General features: G+C 42.1%; 1 protein-coding gene across 2 annotated transcripts; it reads right to left on the reverse strand.

Moving 5' to 3' along the window:
• Window positions 1–730: 730 nt before the first annotated feature.
• On the reverse strand, window positions 731–24,607 carry frmpd1b (FERM and PDZ domain containing 1b). 2 transcript variants are annotated; one of them, XM_041990097.1, is made up of 17 exons: window positions 24,522–24,607; window positions 18,736–18,887; window positions 16,417–16,527; window positions 14,013–14,185; window positions 12,685–12,787; window positions 12,403–12,448; window positions 11,992–12,096; window positions 11,709–11,804; window positions 10,188–10,313; window positions 9,958–10,077; window positions 9,288–9,421; window positions 7,822–7,948; window positions 7,472–7,564; window positions 7,179–7,361; window positions 6,715–6,862; window positions 5,485–6,450; window positions 731–5,324 (listed from the first exon to the last, which is right to left on the reverse strand). In XM_041990097.1, exons 3-17 carry the CDS (start codon window positions 16,521–16,523, stop codon window positions 2,761–2,763), a joined length of 5,091 nt encoding a protein of 1,696 aa, XP_041846031.1. In that variant the 5' UTR covers window positions 16,524–16,527; window positions 18,736–18,887; window positions 24,522–24,607; the 3' UTR covers window positions 731–2,760. The 2 variants fall into 2 exon arrangements, with proteins under 2 accessions (XP_041846031.1, XP_041846030.1); XM_041990096.1 differs by having other exon boundaries at window positions 6,661–6,862.
• Between the last annotated feature and the right edge of the window lie 399 nt (window positions 24,608–25,006).

The following is a 25,006-nucleotide window of genomic DNA, read 5'->3' on the forward strand; positions in this document are numbered from 1 at the left end:
GGCAATACTTTGGTGTAATAAGTGTGATCCTCCTTTTTTTTAATTATTTTTCTAATAATGGTTTTGGCCGCAGGGCCACACTGTCATACTATTTGTGTTTATGTGCTGTTTTGTTGAGTACTACTCTAGAGTAATGCATCAAGAAGTCAGACTGCAGATAAAGATTAGATTAAGGACAATCTGACGTAGGGACATGGGATTGGGAAGGGTTGAGCCGCTGTGTTCACAAAGCCTCTAAGCTGTCAGTTTCTCTTCCCTCAAACAAATGTCTGAGTGTCACCTAAGGTGAAATCTTTCATTTTTACATTAAAATTAATTATTCAAAAAGCTTTTAACTACAGGACTAGAGATGTTAACTGAGTTTAGCTGCTCTATAAATTCGAGAACCTACCAAATTAGAAAGCGTGGGGAAAAAATAGGAAGAGAGTGAGGCTTGAGTTTACAGGTGCCTTTGTGGAAGTGTAGCAGTACAACACCGAAAGAAAGAAATCCCACAGTAATCCTCATTACCTACATTACAGGTTCAGAGATTGCACAAACAACAGCTCTGTGTAAACACCTTTACCTTTAAATGGCTTGTCTTGGCTGTCTGGAAAGTCTTCACCTCTGAAATGAGAACTGTAAGTTTTGATTTGAAATGCTGCTTAGCAGACCCAAGATTAAAGGACGTGGTTCTTGTGAATGTGAGTACATGAAAATGCACGTAATTCACAGAAGCATACAAGGACCATTAAAGTCGGTGTATCATTTATTCCCAAACAAAACATTTCTCAATACATTGACTTTGTTGTACGTAGATACGGAAAAGTGACTGCTTATGTAGAAACATAAATGTTCTCTTTTATGCCAAAATTATGAAATCCTGCTCATATGATATTCCTATACAGTGAGAAGTGGGTGACACAGGCCTTCCTTTCTGTTTGAGCCTGCCTACTGAACAACAGGAGACACCACTTGAGACATCACAAAATATCATGATGTTAGTGCAGTGATGGACATAGTTACTGGGCGTATGCTTCGTGGCATTTGGAAGCTGTAAAGTCCAAAACAGTGCACTTGTTTTCTTTTGTAAATAGACACTTTAAGAAAATTTCCCCTTTAACCACTTACAATTAAATACCCTATCTTTTCACCAGCTGTCTCTTAGTTCTTATGCAATCCTTGTTTTGGCTAATCCCCATATATTTGTAAAGGTAGCTTCTGACTAGTGCGTCTTAAATACCTTTCTGTTGTCAAAGGTGGCTTGAGTAAATCTTCAAAATCAGATGTTCAAGTGAGTTGTGAAATGACGGCCGATTAGTGAACACTGTACATCAGTAAACTGATCGAGCAATGTATTAATTTTACTGGCAATTCACAGACATCAGTATAGACATGAGTCTTTATATTGACAAATGATATTGCCATGCAACTTCGCAAAAACGTTGCAATCCATAATGCAGAAAGTTTTCCAAAACAAGACAAGAGCCAACATTCCAAACAAAGAAATCAGCCATTGTATTCAAACAAACACAATCCAGCCGTTGTTCTTTTTAATGTTAGCACAAGAAAAAAAAATAAAAAATACAGAGTGTGGGGATTGAGGAGTTTATGTTTGCATAGCCATAAACTAAGGTAGGACACAGATGTCTATCTACAGTTCTGACCCCAGCATGAAGCAGTCAGTCCATCTGTCAGTGTGGTATCAATACGCTGGTGTCCAAAAAGGAAACCGTAGCAGGAAACAGTAGTGGCTCAGTGTTTTCTTAAGACTTTGGATCTTCGCTACATCTGGACAGAGTTTAACAGTCACCCTTGTGCCAAGTCAGAAACATGTCAACTACATAATTAGGTCCCCTGTTTTGCTGCTTGGACATAACCCACACATACCCAGAAAAAATATATATGTAGTTTTTTTTTGGATGAAAACTAGATTAATGTTATAATACTGCATACATTTGGGTAAGGTTTTCCATGAAGCATTCACACAGTTTGGACATGAAAGGGATAAAAAAAATACACTTTACACAAGGTTATGTGTTCCATAAAAAGGTGCAATCTGTAACAGTCAAAAGTGCTCTCCCTGCTGTGTAGTGGGTAAGTGTTACATCCCATAATCTGTTACTGTATTGTTGTAAAACTAAATACTAAAAAAGGTGCAAACTCTTCACATATAAAAAGAAACAGTTTAATACTCTATTTCACATGTGAGTACATTTTCTGTGTTTTTTTCCAGTATGTGCACTGTAATAATAAACTTGAAACTGACAATTTACAGATTACACCTTGTGGAATTGACAAATCTTTAAAGCAGCAAAAAAAGAAGAAAATTAATAATAATAATAATAAATAAAAAAAAAAATACTGTCTCAAGAGAAGAGATATTAAAACTTCCAGTGACATCCGTTTTTGCTTCCTTACCGGAGACCTGCACATCACAGATCATGGTGCAAACATTGTAAAAATAAATACATAAATACATACATGTATATTCCATCCTTACATACATACACATATTGTATCATAAAATAAGAGAATTGTAAGATAATTATAAAATTCATATGTACAAATGCATAGTCCATATGCGTCCAAGGAGAGGCATCGCAATGACATTTCCTCTCTTCTTTCGGATAAGGTGTGGTTTCAGTACGTGTAATGTGGCTGTGGTGTGCATGGCACTTACTGTACAAGAATACAGGAGTAACACACCCGATAGCTCTGTGCTGTTTGCTTGTCTCGCTTCTGGAGTCAGTGGTTATTAGTGAGTAAAAAGTTCACAGGTCAAAAGTTGAGAGGTACGTGGCCAGGCGTGTCTGTGGTATCTAGTGTGAGTGTCCGGAAAAGTTGTGTGAGTGCGAATACAGACGAGATTAGCACAGTGCAGCGTTTGGCTAGTAGCCTCACTCCGTCACCCTCCCCTTGACCCTGTGCAGATCCAGTGAGCCCCACGCTCTTACCCCCAACTCCTGAACCAGTTCCAGCTGTCTCAACAGCCCCAACAAACTCTCGGTACAAACCCACTATTTCCTTTATTTTGTCCATGGCCTGCTGGTCATCATCATCCTCTTCCTTGTGTGCCAGACTTGCTTTATGGCAGATGTCACAACCAGGACAGGGATTTGTTCGCAGGCAGGCTGCTGACAACTGAACCAGAGCACTGAAGCTATTGGATAAAGAACGTAGTGCTTCATCAGGTGCCCAGCCAACGCGTGTTGCACGTTGACAACCAGATGCCAATCGTCGAGCCTCTGCCTGGAGAAGACTCCTCTCAGCCTCTGTCATGGTGGTACAGCTCATCCCAGTACAATTTAGGCTTACTACAGGTGTAGTGCTGTCCTCAGTTCCATTGTGATTAAGGTCAGTTCCTAATTTTATGCCTGTGCTCTCTGATTTTAAGTTTTGTTGCGGTTGTTCAAGTGCTCCCCTCTCTAACACTAGGAGAAGCTGATCTATATCTTGACGTAGAGAAGCAAAACCTCCCTTTAGCCCCCCATAGTTTTTGTTGGTAAGGGAACGAAAAGGACCGCCAAGGGAAGTTGTGGGTGAAACTGGACAAGAAACTACAGGACTTAGTTCAGAGGAAGCAGTGGAAAAAGTAGAAAGTGGACGAGGATTGTCCCTCAGCAATGACAGTATATTGGGTTTTGGCAAGGGTGTTGTTGGAGAAGGTGGAGGTGGGGGTCGGGCAGGTTTTGGACGTATGCGCTGGGAGAACTCATAAACCGTGAGCTCCTCATCAAAGCTAACACCATCCTCAGTGTCCCCACTGAAACAGTTGGCATAAACAGTGCGGCAGCCGCAAGCTTCCCGGTGTTGTTGTGGAGGAGTAGTGTCGGCTGCTGAGGAGGTCGGTGAATCGCCTCCGATCTGCATACTCGACACACCTCCCAACCCCACTGCTGAATGAGGCCGTGACTGAGGCTGCTCTGATGAAACACTGCCACTGTGTGCACTATTTTCTCTAAAACTCAGATTAGGGTGTGAGCCATTTGTTCCATTGGACTTCTTCATCTGTGAGCTCACTTCCTGGGCCTCTTTAATGGTTGCTATAACAACCTCAGCTCCTTCATCTAAAATGCTCCCTTTGCTTCCTGATTTTAAGGCCACCATTTCTTTCTCCTTGACAGGTGTTTTGTTTAAGTCTGATAAACCACTTGCTACAGACAAACCAGAGCCAAAGCCAGATGTGTCTCCATTAATGGAGCTTGTGGAAGGATAGTCTAGGGTTCCTAGAATCTCCTGGGAACGGGTCATATACCAAGGCAAAGACTGGATCTTCCCTCTCAAGGCAGAAGCTGGTAGTCTCCCTCCCAGACTGGAAGAACTAGTTCTCAAATCAGATCCAGAGCCAGATTTTCCAGGTTCTCTGCTCTCAAGACCCCCAACACCTTTAGAGTTAGCTGAGGTGAGGGATGTGGTAAGAGTAATTGGTGCATCTGAATTTTTGGGTGATAAGCTCTCGTGGCTCAGAGAGACTCTCCTTGGTCCTGATTGGATGTTACCATTACGGCTGCTCCAGGGGTGTATTCCATTGGGTGGACTGACCGCATCCTTAAAGATCCCTTTGCTTGGATCAGTAGGGGAGACAGGAGAGCTTGCAGGTATCGATAATGGGTGAAAATTTAAGGGGGAAGCAGGTTTGGGGGGCACAGGAGGGGGAACAGCTAGTTTGGTCCCTGAACTGGAGCGAGGGATAGGGGGTAGGTTTGGTGGCTTTTTCGTTAAGTCAGTTTCATTTCTTTTCCCCTCAACTATAGGTGTTTCCTTTCCATCAGAAACGCATGTTTTGTCTTTGGAAACAACTTGTGACCCATTTTCGCACACCAGGTCTTTATTTTGTTTTGGGCTAATTTCTTGTCTTTTTGTCTTTTCCTCAGTTTGGGGCTTTGTGGTGCTTGGTGGCTGCTTGCTGCACCGCACCGCTGTGATCAGGGATGATGACATAGGCAATCCACCTGATGTGACAGACTTAAACTCCATAGTATCTGGTTCCATTTCCAATAGCTCAGAAGACAAACGTCCAGAAGCATCCCCATTACATTGGGCATATGATCTTCCATGCTGGGGAGACTTGGGAGGAACAATTTGAGGTTTGGGAGGTAGCTGGGGCTTAGGTGCCAGTGGTGGTTTGACCTTAACTTCATGTTTCTGGGTTGGTCTTGAAGGACTGGGTTGTTTGCTGATGAGTTGATTTGTGGGACCTTTTACTGTTTCTGATTCCTTCTTGATTTTATAGTGGGATTTATTGGCAAGGGGGGATGATGGCTCTTTTCCTGGGACGGCTGGAAGACCGTTCCAGGTTCCACTCAAGCGATTAGCGTTTCGTCGATCAGCCAGCTCAGCATCTGCAAGGGAGAAGTCAAAAGAAAAGGATAAACAAAGAAATGTATTATTTATTTGATACAAATCTTCTCTTTTAATAAGAGTAATGTTTGAGCATCATGTTGCATTAAAGCAACAATAGCACGATAGCACTTAGTTAAAACAAACACACTGTAAACAAACCTGATAGATCAGGAACTGGCGGAGTAAATCTCTCCTGTGCATCAAAAAACTCATCTTCTGACTCTGAGACATTGTCTTTAGCCAGGAGTGCTGGTTTAGGGTTGGGAGAAGGAGTCAAAAATAGACCTTCCTCATCCTTAGACAAGCGGTGCTCAGCCTGTCCTGCTTTGTTTCCAGGAATTGAACTTGTCCTAACTGGGACTTTGGGAGGGATCTTTTTCTTTCTTTTAATAGGTGATCTTTCAAAGGGTATGCTGTCAATCATTCGCAAATCTCTTGAACTTGGGATTTTAGAAATACGTCTAAGTTCCTCAACTCCTAGATCTTCCTCATCCTCCTCCTCATCATCATCGGTTGTAGCCCCAGGTGGGCTCGGCAGGAAATCAGCCTTGGAAAGCTCAGCAAAGCAGAGGCAAGAGTTGTCATTGCCACGATAATTCAGGTTGGTGGGCCGCACAGGCCCTTGGTGCCGTTTTGGCTCTAAGAGGTAGGGGTGGTGCACATCTAAGCTTGGAAGCTCGTCGCTTGTGCGTGGTCCGCGAAGAGCATCCATGCGAGACAGGCCTTTGGATGCAGCACTGCTGTCCTCCAGGGCTGCACTCAAGGAACCGCTAGACAAGCTGGAAAAGCTGCTGGTGACCCGTGGGTCAGTGTGGTACCAGTTGGTCTCTAAGGTAATTTCTTCATCCATAACACTGAATTTACGAAGACCACTTCCTGTGGCTCCTCCCTCCTCTTCACTCTCATTTTCTTTACCTTCTGTTGTTACTATTATCTTCACTTCCTGTTTACATTTGTGCTCCTCTCTCTCTTTCCTCTCTTCCTCCCTCCTCTTTTCTTCCTCCTCTCTCCTCCTCTCTTCCCAGTCCTGACTTGCTGGGTCTGGCCGTTTGTAACTCTGAGAATCCATTGGGTCGTCCTCATCTGAAGAGTCATCTGAGTCGCTGCAACAGCGAGAGACATAACCTAATTTGCAAAAAACCAGGCAAGCAAAACAAAGACTGTGTTAGTGCACAAGTAAAAGAGAGGTTTGTTTAATTATGACTGAATAATATTGCAGTGTTTTTCTATCCGTACCCGTACAGGCTTCATTCATCGAAATGTGATGTTAACAAAAGTCTATCAAAAGGCCAAAGCCAGAAAGTGATTGTTTTAGGTTAAACTGTTTTTGCTCACTTGATAGGGATTCATAGCACACGCCCTCTATTACGGCGAACTTCCCACACACACCTTCTTCAGCAGGAATCCGGTGCACCCTCACTTTTGGGCGCCCCAGACGGAAGACATTAACACTTGGATCCACCAGGAGTTTGCAGTAGCCCCCCAGCAGACACCCTAAGTCTTTGGCTGCCAGAGATTCCATCAGTAAGGCAAAGGGCTGAGAGGGGGAAGGCAGTAGTGATTAAAGCCAAAGAGTAAGAGGGGGAAAGCAATGGAGTGGGAGAAAAAGGGAGAGATAGTCACCTTTGGGTCAGTGAATTAGCACTGTAAAGCTACCACAATTTCCCTTAGGCTAAATATTGTAATGTTGGAGGAAGAATGTCTGACCTATATTTACTCTCGCATGAGCTTTGGTGGATAAATAGTGTTGTCGAGAGTGCATGTTCATTTTTCATATCTGTGTCAGTGTCTACATTTTCATGAATAATAGAGTAACTGACTAAAAGTGTGTTTGCATCCAGGGTCTTTCATACCTTCATATCATGCAGTGAGATGCGCAGCAGGCTGACTTTGTCTGACTCTGAAAGCAGCTCCACTCGGCTGATGCTGCTGAACTCAATTAGAGTAGAGATCACATTGAGCTTGTGGTTGATGATCTGGCTCATCCCATACTTGGCTCCTACTAGCAAGCTGACCAAAACTTCCCTGTCCTGAAGCTGAATGTGGGTGAAAGTGAGGGGGGAGAAAGGCAACAAAAATATCCAAGTTATATAAGTTTTACTGCATAAAATGGACCCACCAACCACATAAGGTTCTTAATCCTTACCATCATTGTAGCTGTGTAAGATCGTCCCCCATATGAAATGAGCTCTCCAAGCTGAGTGAGGTAGGCCAATCGGGCCTGAGTAGCCGATATCACCTAAAACAACAGAGTTAATATGTGAAAACCTCAGAAAAAAAAAAAAGTCTTGGACTTAGTGTCTGCTTTTTAATTACCCTCCCACCCACCACCTTTCTTTCTTCCAGCCTTCTGTCATTCTGCCTCTATAAACCAGAGAGATTAGTAGTCTCTGTAAGCTTTATCTAAAAAGTACCCCAAGGCCTCTAATAAACTGTCTCTTTTTCTCTTAATGCCTTTCCATGCTTCCCTCCACTCATTCATCAACTCTCATATACCTTCTGGCGTGGCTCTAGCAGGGACTGAATTTTTTTGAGGTGGTAGCTGATGGCTTTCCTCAGGTCCTTCTCTCTCATATTGCTCAGCAGCGTAGGAGAGATAAAGCTGTCCAAGCCAAACTCCTTTCTGTCAACACACAGACGAATGCGCATACGTGAATAAAGAACACAGTTAATTTAGTCACAGCTAAAACCAAACTACATTACCGCACTCTGTCATGGTTTTTCATATATGGTAGCTAACACTGACACACAAGCACAGAGTGGCATGTAAACTTATTATAACATATCATGAATGTAATTACTGCCTTTACAAGCATGCCTATAGGTCTTGTCAAACATATTAGATTACATAAAGAAAAACCTAGAAAACTGCCAAAGCTGATAGAAACCAAGACACTGTTTATAGTACGCCTTATCCAGGTTTCTGGCTGTCAAAGTGCTAAGATGATGAGAAATTAAAGAGCAGAATAGGAATAATTAGAAAGATATAAATGCTTTTTTTAATAACCACATAACCAGACTTTTCATATTCTGTGCAAAGCATAAAAGTGGAATATTATTAAAACTTGGAAAGAAACATAACAGGATGCCATGCCTGCTCCACCTGCACCAGTACGCTCCTCTTCACCAGCCTACTGATCACCGGTCCTACGACTACATTACCCAGTAATTACCATTACTTAAGCCTCCAGTACACCTCAGTTCATTGTATTGTCTTGTTGCTACTTTGATCAGAGAAAGTTTATTAAAGCCTTTTCACATTTAGCCTGCGTTTGTGTCCGCCTTTCAGCCGATCCAACCTTACAGAGGAAAAGTATTTATATGTAAAACGTGTTCACATACATGTAAAACTGTGTTATATGCAAGTAAATTTGTAGTGTTAAGATAATGAAATACTGAAAACTATTTTTAAAATGTTAGTTTCTGATTTTATCTCCATTGTGATAATTTAAAACGCTTAATATGAAATATATGAAGTAAATATGCCTACTTGTGTTTGCCACACCTACCACTAGGTGTTACTGAACAACCATATCTTAACTTGTAGCTAACCATTATCAATATGAAGTGAAAAAGGCATCTGTCCGCAGCAAACAAAGCCATTTTTAACACAATAATGTAAACACTTTAAACCTATTAATGCACCATGCATGCATGGGGGACATTGTCTTTTGGGAAATTGGTCATGCTTGTGTTTTTTTGTTCATTTTGAAGTACTCACAGGTTGAGACAAATTTTTACTGCTACTGCACATTCGCACACACACAAAGCATTTTCCATCACATTAATAGATTATGTATTATTAAGCACACTCATCCGAGACAAATTACAATAATTGCAGCTGCAGAGCATCTCACCTCCTTGACCAATAAAGTTACACAAGCTACAATAAGGACAGCGTAGTCCTCAGTAACCCTAAAAGTGTTACCCTAAAATGACCTAGACACACACAGATGACTCACGTAATACTCTTCATAGACGCCCTGGTCTGTCCACAGCTGTCTAGTCTCTCATGCATGTGCAGGGCAGCCAGACGGAGCGCTGTGTTGCACTTCATCTCTACAGCAAAACGCTCCTGCAGCACATCTCCAACACTCTGCAAACACACAGTCACAGTGTAATGCATGAAGACATTACATAAACACATTTACAATGCAGTAGACTAAAAGCCCCATACGACAGAAACTGGAAAAATATGCAACTCATGGGTGTCTTTAAGTAAACCAGCATTTGGAACCCCAAACTGCCAGCAAAAGCAAACACAGCAGGAAGTGGCGACTGCTTTTAAAACAATAAATCAGCATGACATTAGTGGCACTCCCATTGCTTTATTGTGCCATGAAAATATGCACACACTGTGTGTGGCTTTATGATTTTCTCAAAGGAAAACAAAATGTTAAGATGGCCACAGTAAATCAGATGAAACGTACCAAACAGAGACAGAAGCACCTACACAGTAATTAAACACATCCTTTCAGCTTTGATTCAAGTGCTGTTCTCATAGTGCTCGAATGATCAAAGTTTATCTAACATTCAATATGTGAGCACAACTTTGGCATGTGGCATGTTTGTGTCTTTTTTTCCTTTTTGTTGTCACCTGTAACTGCTAAACAGCTGATAAGCTTCTCTGACCTGTAAAAAGAGGTATTCAAAGGCTGAGGGGTCATCCTGCAGCAGGTCCATAGGGTCTTTTGGGATGAAACAAACCCTGAACAGACATCTGTAGTCATGTGAGTCTTTTTTCTGCACCACCTGGTTGAAAAGAAAATAGACTATTTAAATGCTACACATTAAATCGTAATTGGAGTAATCTTTCTTCTCAGTATGCCCAATAGTGTGCATTTTTTGTTTGCATCGTTCACCTTTTGTATGAGCTCATCTTCATGCAGTAGCAGTAGTTTAGTGATGCTATACTGTTGCTCTAGTACCAAGGCAAAGTACTCAATGGCCCTGATGGACAGTTTATCCTTCAGGGTCAGAACAATATCCTGGAATAAAGAAAAGAAAAACAGTTCAGACTTAAACAAACATGTTTCATCCCAGTCTGCTGATGTCAGATGGACAAATCCGACACCAGCTTCCCTTTGGCTGGGAATATAAGCTGAAATACAAAAGCTGTTGTAACAGTGTTATAGCCCCAGGCCTTGGCCTTTACTGTGTTTGGTAGGAACCAGGTGATTGGCCAGCTGTCAGGAATACCTCAGCATGTACCTGGCTGTGCCATTTCCCTTTCGTGATTGGCTGACTGTGTCATCACCCGCCTGTGATTGGCTCACTCATCTGCTGTCCAGCTGGAGCTTCACTAGTTAAGCAGGCTGCAGACACTCATTCAGGGCAGCTGTGATGGTTTAGAGCAGCTTGCCATTGAAGTCTTTGGACTTGGGTTGTGTTGCTTTGCTAAACTGTGAATGAGGTTGATCTGTTGTGAAGGTTGTGGAAAAAGCCTTAGGTGTACTGATTCGAACTTTGTTCTTTATTATTGTAATTTGGTTTTGTAAATCACTGTAGGCATTAGATATGGTTTGATTGTTAAAATAAAACAGTATAGCTCTTTTGTTGGGGTTGTTTGGATTAAAGCTTCTTTGTCTTTTTGTTTTCACATTTTGTTCTTTTTTTGAGTCACGTTTTTTGTTGTTTAATAAAACTGGTTACCTTTACAATATTATTCCTTGTCTTTAATGTTGCCAATCCTTTTCCCTAGCTGAGCCGGGGTTGTGACGGACAGTAATAAAATGTCCATGAAAGCAAAAACAGACATGGACCTGCTGGTGGTGAAATATTATCCCCAGTATCTGGCTGCGATCCCACCATGACTGTTATAATATTATACTGTGGGAGATGCTACAGCTTTTGTATGCTACTAGACCTGAAAGAAGACAAGCAGGTAGTGTTGTAACACAGCTTTAAATAACTGCACACTCTTCTCTATTATATTATAAAACCAAAATGAAGAACAGTTGTAGCAGCCAACCCTCTCTTTGACATAATGTGGGCAATCACACCAAAACTTGAGATGAGCTTATCTATTAATTACATCTCTGATGCCTTTCAAAGCGAGACACACTCGTTTTTAGACTCATATAAGAAAGTAGGGACGCTTCCAATCAGCTCATCTTTTATGTAATAACATGAACATTTATAAAATCAATTGACTGAAGATTTTCTTCATGTCTTGGTAGTGCAGGGGAAAACCACTGGCAGGAAATTTCACAATAACTTCCATTAGTGATGTGGATTCATGAGTCATCTCTGAGCTACAATATTCATCAGTCAGTCATTCTGCTATCCTGTAAGATTCTCAGTCATGAATGAGTAACTGTTGAGATTTTGATCTTTCATTAACTGGTCTCTATCAGACTGAGACATTGTCCAAGTATTCATACCTTGACAGTGGTGGTATTGTCAAACTTGAAGGCCTTAGTCTGCCCATTCTCTAGATAGACTTTTAGGACATTGGGTAGAAAGAGAAGAGAGTTTCCCTGGTGGAGAAAAGTAAACAATGTGGTCAAGCAGGATCAATATTAAATTAAAAAAGATAGAATAGAAAACGACTGTCTGCTGTGTATAAAACACTAAATCAAAAGACAGTAAAGGAATGAAGGATCCAGAAGAGGTTTTAATAAGTGAATTTCAGCTTTTTTTCTGCATCAGATCAGATTTTCTCACCTGAGTGTGCCCATTGACCACTACCTCCTCTGCAAAGCGCACTTTAACTGGATTACTCCTCAGACGAGCTCTCTTCTCTGCTGACATAATGGATGACTTGGGATTCTGCAACACACATACATGAGCGCAAAGCCTAAGCCATGCTTGTCAAGCACAAGACAATAACACAATTAAATCTGAGACCAGCAAAGGTTGAGGCTCAGGTGTACACAGATGGTCGATAGACATAGTCAACCCATCGTGATGCAGTTTGAATCAACGTGAAGGCACTTACTCCTGGCAGAAGATGCAAACTCAGAGTCACATGCTTGGAAACAAGCAGCTTATGTTCAAATGAATGACGGTGTATTGACTTTACGTGACTGTGTGTTTGTGCTGAGGCCAAGCTTTCAATGTCCTCTTTGTACTCACTGTCATGTGCCGCAGGATCGTCACATTGATGCAATCGTCCAAGTCCCTGCATGGAGAAAAGAAACACACACTGAGACCAATCTTTGCGTTTCTTTTTGTCCAGCTGTCAAGTAAGCACACAATCCTCTGACCTTTGCATGTACCCTGTAACTTGCAAAGGCTTTTACACACAAACACACAATGATAATGGTATGTTTAGTCAGTGGACAGACCAGATGCACCGGTCCCAGAAGGAGATAGGTGGCACAGCATATTTTATATAGATACACAGTAGATCTTTACCTCAAGACGTTTTCCACCTGTTCAGTACTCATATCCTCCAGCACTGCATCATTGATCTGCAGCACCTGGTCTCCTGCGAAAAGTATCCCGTCTGCAGGGCTTCCTAAACACACACAAACACACACAAAGTCACACAATAAAAAAAGGGTTATGAGCACCAGCATAAAACAAAAACCTGGCTGCACGCGTGGCAATAAAGAGAGGCACACACACAGATGTAGGCAGCCTCACACATACACACAATTCAACATGGCTGACTCAACAGTGTTCAGCTGAGCTCTCCAGGATTGGAGGGGTTACAGTTACTCTGGGTCTCTTCCAGCTCTGCTCTGCTCTGCTTTCTCTGGTTATTTATACTCATTTGTCTTCAGGCAAGAGAACACGACTGATGGAGGCGCAGCAGTTTCAGCTTACTCCGTAATATGCACACACAAACTAACCGAGTGCATGAGTGCGTAAACACATACGTCTGTGCACGCATATTTTCACACACCCTGCTGGTCTGCCTGGCAAAGCCCTGCCTGCCCCTGATTTCTGACCCACTGATGCCATGCTGTGTTGCTCTGCAGGCCTTTATACATACACATGCACAAACACACAATCCCACACCCGCCCTCCTGTCAAGCTTTCGTGACAGATCTGCCAATATCCTGATCTTTGTGTTGCTTACTAAAATCCCATCCTTTCCTCTTGTTTTATCCTTCTTCTCTAACTTACCTCCTCTCTGTGTCCTCCCAACACAGAGATGCCCATCTTTGGTCCATGCCTGCGCACTTTCACACTCATAATTTCCCTCTCTTTGGCCATATTTGCACTCAAGTGCTTAACTGTTCCACGCTGGGTCCTCCTGCTGACATCTCTCTCTGTTAGATGTAGTTCTTTGTTATCACTTTTCTTTCTCTTTTGCACTTTCACTCCTTTTTTGGCAACAGAAAGCAATTACAGAGAGGATAGCTAGGTGGGACTCTCCTCAGGGCTTTTATCAGCTTATTTTACAGGACAGACATAAAAGTAATGGATTAGCATCTTCCTGTCTCACTCGCCCAATCCCCCCTATCAAAGTTGCCTAAATGAAAAGTGATTGAATTTAGAAAGGATGAGCAGGTGGCTCTGTTGTTTCTCTGGCCTCTCTGGCACAGTGCCGTGCAGGACGAATGCCAGGAGAGTGTGTGTGTGTGTTTGTGTGTGTTTGTGAAAAAAAGGGTGGACTTGCTACTGGCAGGGAATGGTTGGATAAACCAGGTGGCCATTTGAAGAGGAAGCATAAGTGCACTCATCCACGTAGAAAAATACACATAAAAACAAACCTAAGCCGACACACTGCGTACCTGTGGCGATGTCCCTGACCAGCAGGGGTGCGTTTGTGGTGAGGGTGAAGCCATGTCCAGTGCTGCTGTCCAGGACCGGGTCTTTGGTGATCTGCAGCGTCAGCTTGGCTTGAAAGTTCTGATTGGACAGACTGTTGGAGCGCTGAGACCTCCCATCGCCTAGCAACCGCTCTCTGAGGAGGTCAAAGAGGATGACAGTTCAGTTAACTGGAGACTGTATTACTTATCAAGAAAGATATTCAGGTGAATTTAAGGAGAAGTGGTTAGTCTTCTAGTTTTACAAACCATTTTTTGTCTTTTAAATAAAAGTTTTATTGATCTCAAATGTTATAAATCTTTTAGGACAGGAAAAAAGTCAGTCACCATGTATGTGGTGTTGAACTATCTAATAATAATAATTTTTAATTAACTTTTTATAAAATATAAAAAAAATTTTAATGACCAAGATAACGCAAAATCACAAGATACTCTGTTTACATTTCCCAGTTTGCATGTTTTTTAGCAAAAGCAAGCTTTCATTTTGGTGCACAGCAGGATTTCTTTTTGTTGAAATTTCAACATACAGCACTGACCTTGAAGCCAGCAACATTCTTCAAAATATTTGTGTGAAAACCAAAAATATAAAAAAAATAAAAAAAATACAATGAAATACATCAAGTTAATTAATTGTCAGCAGGTAACTAAACATAAAAAAAAACCCAGACAAGTTATGTTTACAGTGGAGTCAATAAGTACATTAATGTGTTCTTATGCTGTTTTACTAAAGCTAAATAGATAGCTGCTTTATTCATCCCCATGGTGGAAATTCATAGACACCAAGACAATGTTTATAGTACTCCTTATCCAGGTTTCTGGCTGTCAAAACTACCATATATTAGACATTTCTTTCCTATCATGGCTGAGAAATCAAAAACGAAGAAGAAGTCAAGATTTGGGGTAGCATTTATCACTGTTAAATACTACTTAGATAAACAGTTCAACCAATGAAGATTAACATTTCTCACTGCCAGGAGCTCTGGGATTTGATCGGCTACAGTTCATAAATGTTTTTGATTTCAGCAAATTCAGAGAACTCTCTGTTTATAGGGGACGAGACAGAAAACCAATACTGAATGATTGTGATCTCCAAGCCTTGAAGCAATACTGCATTAAGAGCAAACAACATTCTTGTGTGGAAATATGACTCAATGGACTCAGAACATTTCTGAAACCACTGTCCATGAATGTGACTCATTGATGCATCCACAAATGCAATTTCAAACTCTATCATAAACTCTCTGCAACAACACTCATTTAAGATGGAAGTGAAGTTGAAAACTGTCTTGTTGTTTGATTAATTAAAAGGGAAATTGCATTTATTTTTGGAAATTAATGCTCTGTTGTCCTTATTTTCTCAGGGCTAATGAGGAGCGGGACAATCTGGCTTGTTAGCATTTGTAATTTGCACATCTTGCCTTTAAAGCTGAACAATATATATTTTGGGGGGAAAAAGAAGAAAGAAAACACATGCAACAGGCCCTTAGAAGAGCCTGCCTGCAGCAATCATTAAATCATCTCAACGAAACAGAGTTCACATTCAGACAAAAGGAAATACACATTTTCTGTACAAGCTGCATTTAAAATCTGCAGTGGCATCCACTCCCTGAGGCCTGTTATCATGGTCAGCTGGCCACAACACAGTGAGACCTTTCCCAAGATTAACTAGCAGTGTGAGTTTACTGAGCTTCCTCTGCATTGCGTCCTTTGCTGAGAATGAGAAACCACTTGGTGGATAACAAGAGGATGAGGAGGTTTTTGAATGCATATTTGTGGTTCCCTGTGGGGTGTGTTTGAGTGTGAGAGAGGGACAGTCAGGGTTTGAATATCGACTCAGCTGTGAGTTTTGTATCCTTGTATGGAAACACAAAAACATGTGTTCATGCCAGGTTAAGAAACTAACTTATTTCTTCATTTCTTGTCTGAGTTTCAGGGAGTTTTTTTTCCCTCCTTTTTATGGGAATTTCTAGCAGAGAAAAAGTGCTTTTCCTCATAATCTGAAAAAAAAAAAAAAAAAAAAAAAAAACCATACACATCTCCTTTATCACAAAAGAATCTGGCCACATGCCTGGAAGTGCATGAAGTTGTTTCTTAAGTATAAAAGCTGTATTTGTAGTTTTTTTTTGTGTATATGTGTGTGTGGTGTGTGTGTTTGTGTGTGTGTGTGTAGCTGTAAATGCCTTCTCCTCTTTCTCTGGGTGATGCTACAGCATTTTTAACTCCTAGCTCATTTTACTTCCCACCTTAAAATTCCCCCTTTATTTATTTACCTGCCTGCAGTCCCCCAAAATATGTTGACCCCCCTGACCTCCTCTGTCATTTATTTTTTAGTTTTCTGGGCACGCTCTGAACTTTTGAAAGCCTGTACCTGCTCAGAGACTCTCGGGTGCGTCGTATTATTGTTCCCACCACCTGCTGCACCCGGCTGGCCCGCCGGGCTGGAGACCTGCTCCTACATCTCTCCTTCTCCTCCATTTATCTGAAGTAAACAAAGAAAGAGAAGGATGTGAGTTGCAGACATTACTTCAAAGAAGCAAAACACATGTGGGAAAGAGATGAAAGGATTTGGAAGGATCAGATAAATTAGAAAGCGCTTATAGTTTAGTTGTCTTTTTGGACTGCGTAATCAGTGCCAGAACTGTGTTCCAGTTAAATTTGCAAGCAGCCTGCTCTGTTTTATATGCAGCACATGTTGCCTGCCTTGTATGCGATGAATAATCAGATATGTGAACAGAAAACAAGAAAGGCTGGGAGGGAAAGGGGTGGAGCTTAGTCATCATGAGCAACAGCACAGGCTTAAATGACCCGACTCTCTACAACAACAACTGCACCGTCGCACAATAACAGGATTCACAAAGCGTTCCACATAAATATGCCACAATCTGCACGCTCGCCACAACTCCACAGCTGTGCATTTTCTGCTTAGCTTGCCCTTTGAAGAGGGGAGTAGTGGGGACATAATGAACGATGGAGGGCTCAATTGGCCCTCAGGGAGGCAAAACTGGTCAGCTCTGAATCAGAACCAAAAGTCAACACTTCCAACTCCTCTTAACTGTGTTTTGTTTTTTCTAAGCCAATCAATACACTGCATTGGGAGAGGATTGTCAGGCCACTGATAGTTAAAAAAAACTGTTTACTTTTCTTTAGTTCAGCAGAAAAGACCACATGTTCATCTTTATTTTGAATTAGACATATAGCTGCAAAACTTTCAGATGCTAAATCTCATTTGTGTGACTTTTAAGATGGCTTTGTATCATTCTTTTGGTTTGCAAATATTGTTTTGACATTGTCTCGTTATGTATCTCATCTGCTGCTCACAGCTGCACTACATCCATTTAACTCCATGAGTGGAAAAAAGGCAGAGCAACTTTGGCAAGGATGACAAGAGTTGCAACCCAGACCTGATCAATATGGCTGATGATTGATGTGCTCCTGAAATCTAATGATCAACAGGAAACCTGGCCAACAGTTTAGTTTGATCAGCTCTTTGATATATGGAGCCAACTTTTGCAAGCCAAGACGTTTGTTAAAGAACCAAAACATTTTTCTGGTCATCTGCCACACTTGTTCATTACATTTTGAAACAAGCCTTTATTCAGTAAATGAGGAAGGCTGAGTTGTTTTTGTCCAATTACTGCGCTTTAACTTCTAAGTTATGTGGAAACACCATACACTGCATTGCAATCAATAGCTTATGCCAAGTTTAGCTGCCAGATGTAAAAACTGCATTCAAACACAAACAGCAGTGTATCAGCTCATTTGTGTAGAAGTGATGGCTGGTTGTAGGCCAGTGCTGACTAGCCTCCCTCAGAGGTAGTAATGCGTGCAGTGTAATTCTGTCCTTTAAGAGGATTAGAAGCCTTCGTACTGCACGGACCTGCACTGGTCAGGGTGTCACTTTAGCACTTCCCTCTTATCCGGATTGAGGCAGATTGATGTGGATGAGGATGGCTAAGTGAGGCTGGAGAGCTGACAGCTGCCCGTGAGGAACTGAGTACTATTACTGACACATGCGCCCCTTCGATCAACCGAGAGAAACAAAATCTGACATTTGCTCTGTTCACAGTGGGTCATAAAGCATGTTTTGGCTTTTAATGCAGATGGCAGGCATGTAGTCTGCTTGCAGGTGTGTGGATTTGTATATGTGTTTGTGTTGTACTCAATCACTGCTGAATCAGAAGGTGATTTTTGCTGCCACCCTCCTTCTTTATCTGTTCTCTCATTTTCTTCATCCTGCTCTCTAACCTTCACTGTCCTTGCAGAGTCAGGCACTGGTCTCAGATAACAGTCTTTATAGGAATAAGCAGCAACCAGCCATTTCATATGTGAGTATATATATATATATATATATATATATATATATATATATATATATATATATATATATATATATCCCTGTGCATTTGAGCAAGGGGTCCACTATTTCACTTTCAGCAAGAGCAAATATTATAACTTTACATAAGGATCCAGATAAGCAGGTGCAGTTGTAAAAGTATGCTAAGTGTGTGTGTGTTTGTAGTTGCATGGCTGCAACTGAAAAATCTAACCAGAGATTATGTAATGTCTGGCACACTTTTGAACCTCAATACAAACCCACAATTTAGGGTGCTCCAAGCCTGTCCACACAATTCAAGCTGGTAACGCAAGGATCCACATTTGAACTTAGAGCTGTGAAAGTGTGACTCACCGAGGTGTCGCTTGCCTCTTTAGGACTTCAGAACACATACACCCCCTCGTCCTCTGAGACATCAGCTCAGTAACCCCTCCAGGATTGGCTGGAAAGAGGTGGAGAGGGGTCCTTGCGATCATCAGGGACCAATCCCAGTCTGCCGCGGCCACCTGTGCAGAGCGGAACAAGGCTGTCAGTGAGACCTGTCAAGACCTATAAACAGAGTGCACATCGGGTTTATAATTAGAACGAGGCGACGTCTGATTAAGCAGTATCATCTGTATCTGACTTGAATTTTTAGCATATTTATAAGTAACACTGCTACACTCCAGTTGTTATTTTCAGTGTGAAAATGCAAGTATGTCAAGCAAAGCAGATGTGAGCCCAAAGCAGCTATGTAGATGTGGTTTCCAAGAGGCCCCTCCTCCGGTCCCAAAGGCTCTCTTTCTCTCCCTCTCACCCACGGTCTTTCTCTACTCCTCCACAGCTTCAAAAGCACAGGACGCTGAGAAGACAAGGCACTTCATCTCCGTCTGGTTGTCTAAATGAAAATTTAATACAGACCAGTTCAGTTAAAAGTTCTAACTGGGTGCACACTAAAAGCAAAGAGGACAGACTATGAATCCTGCTGTGGCTGAGACAGAAGTGCTGCCAGGCAGACAGAGATCTTGGCCAATGGTAAAAAGAGAACAAGTCTTTCATATAAGCATCAGAGCAGATAGAGCTGAAACCTTCGCCAACCTCTGGTTTAGGGAGAAAAAACAAACTTGGGCTTTGTTATGAAAAGCATGGCGACTGAATTAGGAGAGACACTAAATAAACATTCTTGATCTTGTGTAAGGAAACCATCTCATTTTGCTTTTTAATGTTGATCTGTGAAGTAAACACTCCCTCCTGGGGGCTTTCATGTGCAACAGCGAGCAGAAATCAAGGAAATGATAGTCCCATCTGTGCAGCTCCCTCATCAGGCCCTGTGTCCTGCACACAGAGCTCTTTCACAGAGCCTGTGTCCCACTAGAGAAGCTAGCATAAGACCAAGACCTGCACAGACTGAAGGCCACATGAATAATGCATGGGGCTAATGCAGCTAGCTCAGCCTCCAGCCGCCTCCTTCTGCCACTTTGCCAACACGGGCAAGAAAAGTAGCAGAGCACAGGAGGAGAAAGACTCAGGAGAGATGTGTTGGGTTTGCAGCAGTGGAGAGGAGGGGGGGCCGTGAAGGGGGCTGAGAGAAAGGGCCGGGAATACAGAAAAGAGAATTGGTCAAGGCAAAGAAAAGGGAGAAAGAACAGGATATTGAAGGGGGGAAGAAAAGGGGAGAATTTTAAAGAGGGTGAAGAGGGCAGAGGCAAAAAAATGAGAGGGTGAAGCTGTAGGAAATAAAAGAAAAGAACAAAAGTGACTATTGTGGGAGGTGAAGGAGGAGTGGGGAAATGGTAGTCAGTGCAGCATTTCTCAACATCAACAACAAAGCCAAGCAGCAGACTAAATATGTCAACAGCTGATAAATAAATATATAATAAAATGGGAAAAGCTGTAGCAGTGTCACCATCTCTTTTTTTTTGCTTGCTGTAAATGAAGAGATTGTTTATGTTTTCTCATGGTGTGACAGCACTGTCAGTTTTTAAACCTGACACAGCAAAACCTGTGTATCTGAAAGCTGATGATGAGTCTGCTTCTATCTAAATCAATAGTAAGTCGTAGATGTCCTCCACTGCCAGGTCCTGTAGTCCCTAACTCATGACAGATAGCACTCGTTAACAAGCCTTATGGCCACTCTCCTTTTCCATCTTCATCCTTTCACCCCAGCACCTTTACTTGGCGAATACAGACCAAAAGTGCTGTAAGGAAGAAAAGCTTGTCTTAAACTCTCTGATTCCGAGTCCTGTCTCTTCACTGCTCATTTTCTCACACAATGTTCCTCTGTCTCTGGCAAAACAGTCAGTCATTCAACACTTTATGAGCCCACATGCACTTCATAGAAGAGCTCCTCTCTCTCCTCAGGGGGTTTTGAGGTGCTCCTGAATGTGCAGTTCCTGTGCAGCCAGCTGAACAGAAAACACTTCAGAAGCCCAATTAGCACTGCGGAGCCAGATAGGGCCACCACAGGTCAAACCACCCTGCACGGACAGGATCTTGGGAAGTAGCAGGAAGGCATGAAACAGGAGGAAAGATGGCAAGATCCATATTCTATATATAACCTATGCAAACTGATATGACATTATGACTGACAGGTGGGACTGATCCAGAATAAATAGAAATTCTTGTTCCTTAGTGATCTTTACTCTCAGCACTTTGTTAATGTAATGACACTCAGATGTATACACAATATATAGGTGTTAATAGTAAGTGGAGCATTGCAGAGTTGCAACTGCAAAGTCTTCCTTGCTCACTCCACAACAGCTTATTTTAAAAGGATCACTTGTGAAGTGATCGGCTATTGACTAAATGTCGATAGCAACCAAGCTGCTATCGACATTTAGTCCCATCCATGTCTTACTATCTAGGTGGGGCCTCTGCAACAACATAGCCCTGTTACCCCTAACCCTGTCGTTACCACTGAATGGCCAACCCTAAACCAAGTCCTGACCCTCTAAAAATAATAAACATGAAAGGTACAGCATTTCTATCCCCACAAATCTGTCAGTCCCCACAAGTGGAATGGACCCCTGGCTTTCAGCCTCCACAAATAACAAAAAAAAAGCCCACATACTCTCCTCCCCAGTTGAATACGACACACCGGATACAGCTGCACTATATGAGGTGCAGGATAGCAGCGGCAGCAGCAGGGGTTGGTTCAGCAGTTCAACATTTCATTTAAGCTCACAGTGGCTGCCAATAATGTTGGACAGCGTACTTCTGGGAACACTGAGTCCAAAAGCAGCACGCTTGGCTAAGGTTTCTGTGGATATGTGAATCGCTTGAGGTGAAGGAGATTTAAGTTTATGCAAGGCAGCTGAACAGCTTCAGATTTCAGAAATTCAACAAAAAGCAGAGCCCAGAAGAATCAGTCAGTGAAAAGGAATTCATATGTTTGGGTTTTATTACCGGTCATTTCTCACTGAAATAGATGTATAATAAAAAAGAAGTATGAGTGTTATCAAGTTTAAGTAAGCTGATATTATTTGTGTCATTAAGGCCTACATCACCAGTGACTTAAGTTAATTTAGCTATTCTAAGGTATCGCTCTCTAACAAAAGGTGACATATTTTCAGTGTCAATATGTGGATCTTGTGCATTTAACAAGTTCAAAATGGATCATGACTGAAAGAACTTCAAACTCGAGTTAGAGTTACTTCTTATGCAGTCGTGAAGAATCAGATGCTTTTCATTAGGTTGCTTAATAGTATTTGAAGCTAAACTAGCCGCTCCAGGGGCTACATGGTCTGTCAGCCCACCCCTTTGGTCCAAACTAAAATATTCTGAACAAATACAAGATAGACTGCCACAAGTTTAGGGGATTACTGCAATAAATCCTGCTCGTTTTGGTGATGCTCTGACTGTCTCCTTCAGTGTCACCGATCCATTAAATCTACAGATGTGTGGAAATGATTCATTTATTTTTAATTATCATCAAGTAAGGGTGCATTTTATATTTCCTGGATATTTTCTTGTTACTTTCTTCCACACATAATCACATCTTCTGTTCTTTACTCAGACTGTCAGCTCATTCCATTAGCATTATGAAGGAAGGGCTCGCCGTACAGCACGCATTTCATTTCTCCTTTTCATCAATGACCTGGCATGGCTCGAGTTCCCCAGTGAACTATTAAATAATAGGTCTTTTAGTGTGCTGTGTTACACCACAGATCTCTGTCAACGGTTCTCATTGTTCATGACAGACACATACAGACAGACCGAAAATGAGAGGAAGATCTTGATATCTGAGGAAGGCGTTTGGATGGTACAAGTGTGGAACGTCTGCTGTACTTTTTGCTGTCTAAGCCAATTTCCTTCAACTCTTTGATCCTTCAAAAGCTGCACAATAAAGCCTTATCTTTAAGCAAAACTAATATGAGGGTAGTGAGTTTGTTAGGAGCTGTAATAATCCTCTGGGCTCTGGAATAATATGGATACAGCATGACTTTAATATTTAATATCACAGCCCAAAAACGATGACAAATCCTTGTTATAAGCTTTGCATTTTGTACGATAAAAGCTTTTCATTCTGAAGATGTTTATGCTCTTCAGTTATAAAGGAACTTGGCCTACATAATGGGACCACTGCCAGTCAATTACGCTATCACAGAAGCTGTCACATTAATGAGGTCAGAACTTTGTTGGATAATGGTACAATCTGAGGTTAAAACACTTCCCAGTTGAATTCCAGTATCTATTACCAAGTCAATTAACTGATTCATCCCCTGACATATTAATTAAATTAATTAATTTGATCAATCAACGTCTTCTAATAGGAACAACAATATTTTTGACTATGAAGTTTTGAACTGTCGATCAAATTCGTACTATTAGGTTGGCCCACAGGCTGGGGAATCACAGTCTGGTGTGCAGACACAGATCTGAGACTAAAGATGAAGGGGTAGGGAGAGGATGGCTGGCTGCAGTATCTAAGTGGGGCAGAGGAGCAGTCAGCAGAGCAGATCGAGGCTAATGCTGCCATGCAGCCATCAAGTCTGTCCTGATGTACAAGTTCTGTCCGTCGTGATTTTTCTTTGGCAGAATAACCTCGGAGCAACTCCCATCACATGTTGTAACACACATTCCTGAGTCATAGCACAATGCCTGCAGCGGTGGTTGAGCTGCCCAGCACGCAGCCTGCACACGCGCACACACTCGTGGACACAAGAGCCTAAGCACAACACGGAGCATCCCCAGCTTTTTTATATACGGCAGCTCCAAAATTGCATGTGAGCTTCAAACAGCAGCGCTTGATGCTTTTAAATAGCACCTATGTAAACACACGGTGATGGGCTGCGCTGAAGTTATCACACGCGTCTGAACCGCTATGAGCGGTCATATTGTATCATGTCATGCATTAAATGAAGGCCCCAGAACAGCAAAACGCATTGTTCCGGTCTAGTTGTGTTGCGCTTGTCATGCCCGGCACGGCACGTAAGAGCAGGGGGAAAAGGCTATCTGCTGTCCAAAGATATGCGCAAAGAAAAAAAAAGGAGGAGACGATTGTCCCGGGGTGGCTGCACTTCGCCTACGCCCATTCACAATGTGCGTGTTTTACTACCTCGAGTCCTGGCTTCCCCTGATCCGCCAGGATTTAGTCAGTTCTTTACCTATCTGTAGCAGTGATGGTGATTTCACTGCGCAGCGTGGATTTCCAACCCGGCTGCACCACACGTGTTGACAAATATAGTGATTTAAACCTGGTTGAATTTCTAATTGTAATTCTCTCTCATTTAAAGATCGCATGTTATCTAATTAACAGAGTCTGGGTGAAGTAACACATCGGCCATGTCTGCATTTATAAATGCTGTATAAATTCGCTTAAAATAATCAATAATTCTTCCTACTATGACCAAACACTAAATTTGATTATAGTGACCACAGCCATGTCCTTCAGGAAGCCAAACAAAGAAAAATAAATGGTCAGTCTTTTGTTGTTTCATTTATAATCTTAATCGGATTTAAATCTCTTCACCATCTCCCTCACACGATGACCCGGGTGCAGCCCACAGGCGAAGTGAAAATTACCGTAAGTTAAAACATTCATTTCGATGTGTTAAGCATAAAAACAAACGGCAAGGCGAGACGGAAGGTGCCGGCGAGTCCGTTTGCAGTCGGGCGCTCCTACATCAGACAATACACATGGAAATAACGATAAGACTCACCTCGTGGTCTGAGGAGGAGACAGAAAGACGGACCGGGTGTCTGGGGGACTTATCCCCCAAAAGATCAGTTATGCGAAGGATTTCAGGGGGATATTTGTTTCTGAGAGCCGTGGCGTCCGCCTGGGCAAGATGATGATGGTGGCGTTGGCTATATGCTGGACGCTGTCATCGTACTGGGGCTGCTCTCTGCTCTAATCCGCGGCCCTGAGCTCAGAAACAACCCACCCCCTCCCTCTGTTCGTCTCCTCTGTCTCTCCTCCCTGCCTCCATCACTGTCTGCCCGGAGGACCCCTCCTCTGCAAGGTCAGTTACTAACAGAAAATAAGAATGAAAAATAATTCCTCATATTATCATTTTATGAACACGTTGACAAAGAAGTGGAAAATGTTTTAATGATGAACCTAAGTTTTATTTGGAAACCTGTTTGCCTGTTATTTTATTTTCATTCTGTTAAAACATTCAATCATTTTCAATCATCTTAATAA

The sequence above is a fragment of the Melanotaenia boesemani genome, chromosome 7, assembly GCF_017639745.1.
Source record: "Melanotaenia boesemani isolate fMelBoe1 chromosome 7, fMelBoe1.pri, whole genome shotgun sequence".
NCBI classification, from domain to species: Eukaryota; Metazoa; Chordata; class Actinopteri; order Atheriniformes; family Melanotaeniidae; genus Melanotaenia; species Melanotaenia boesemani.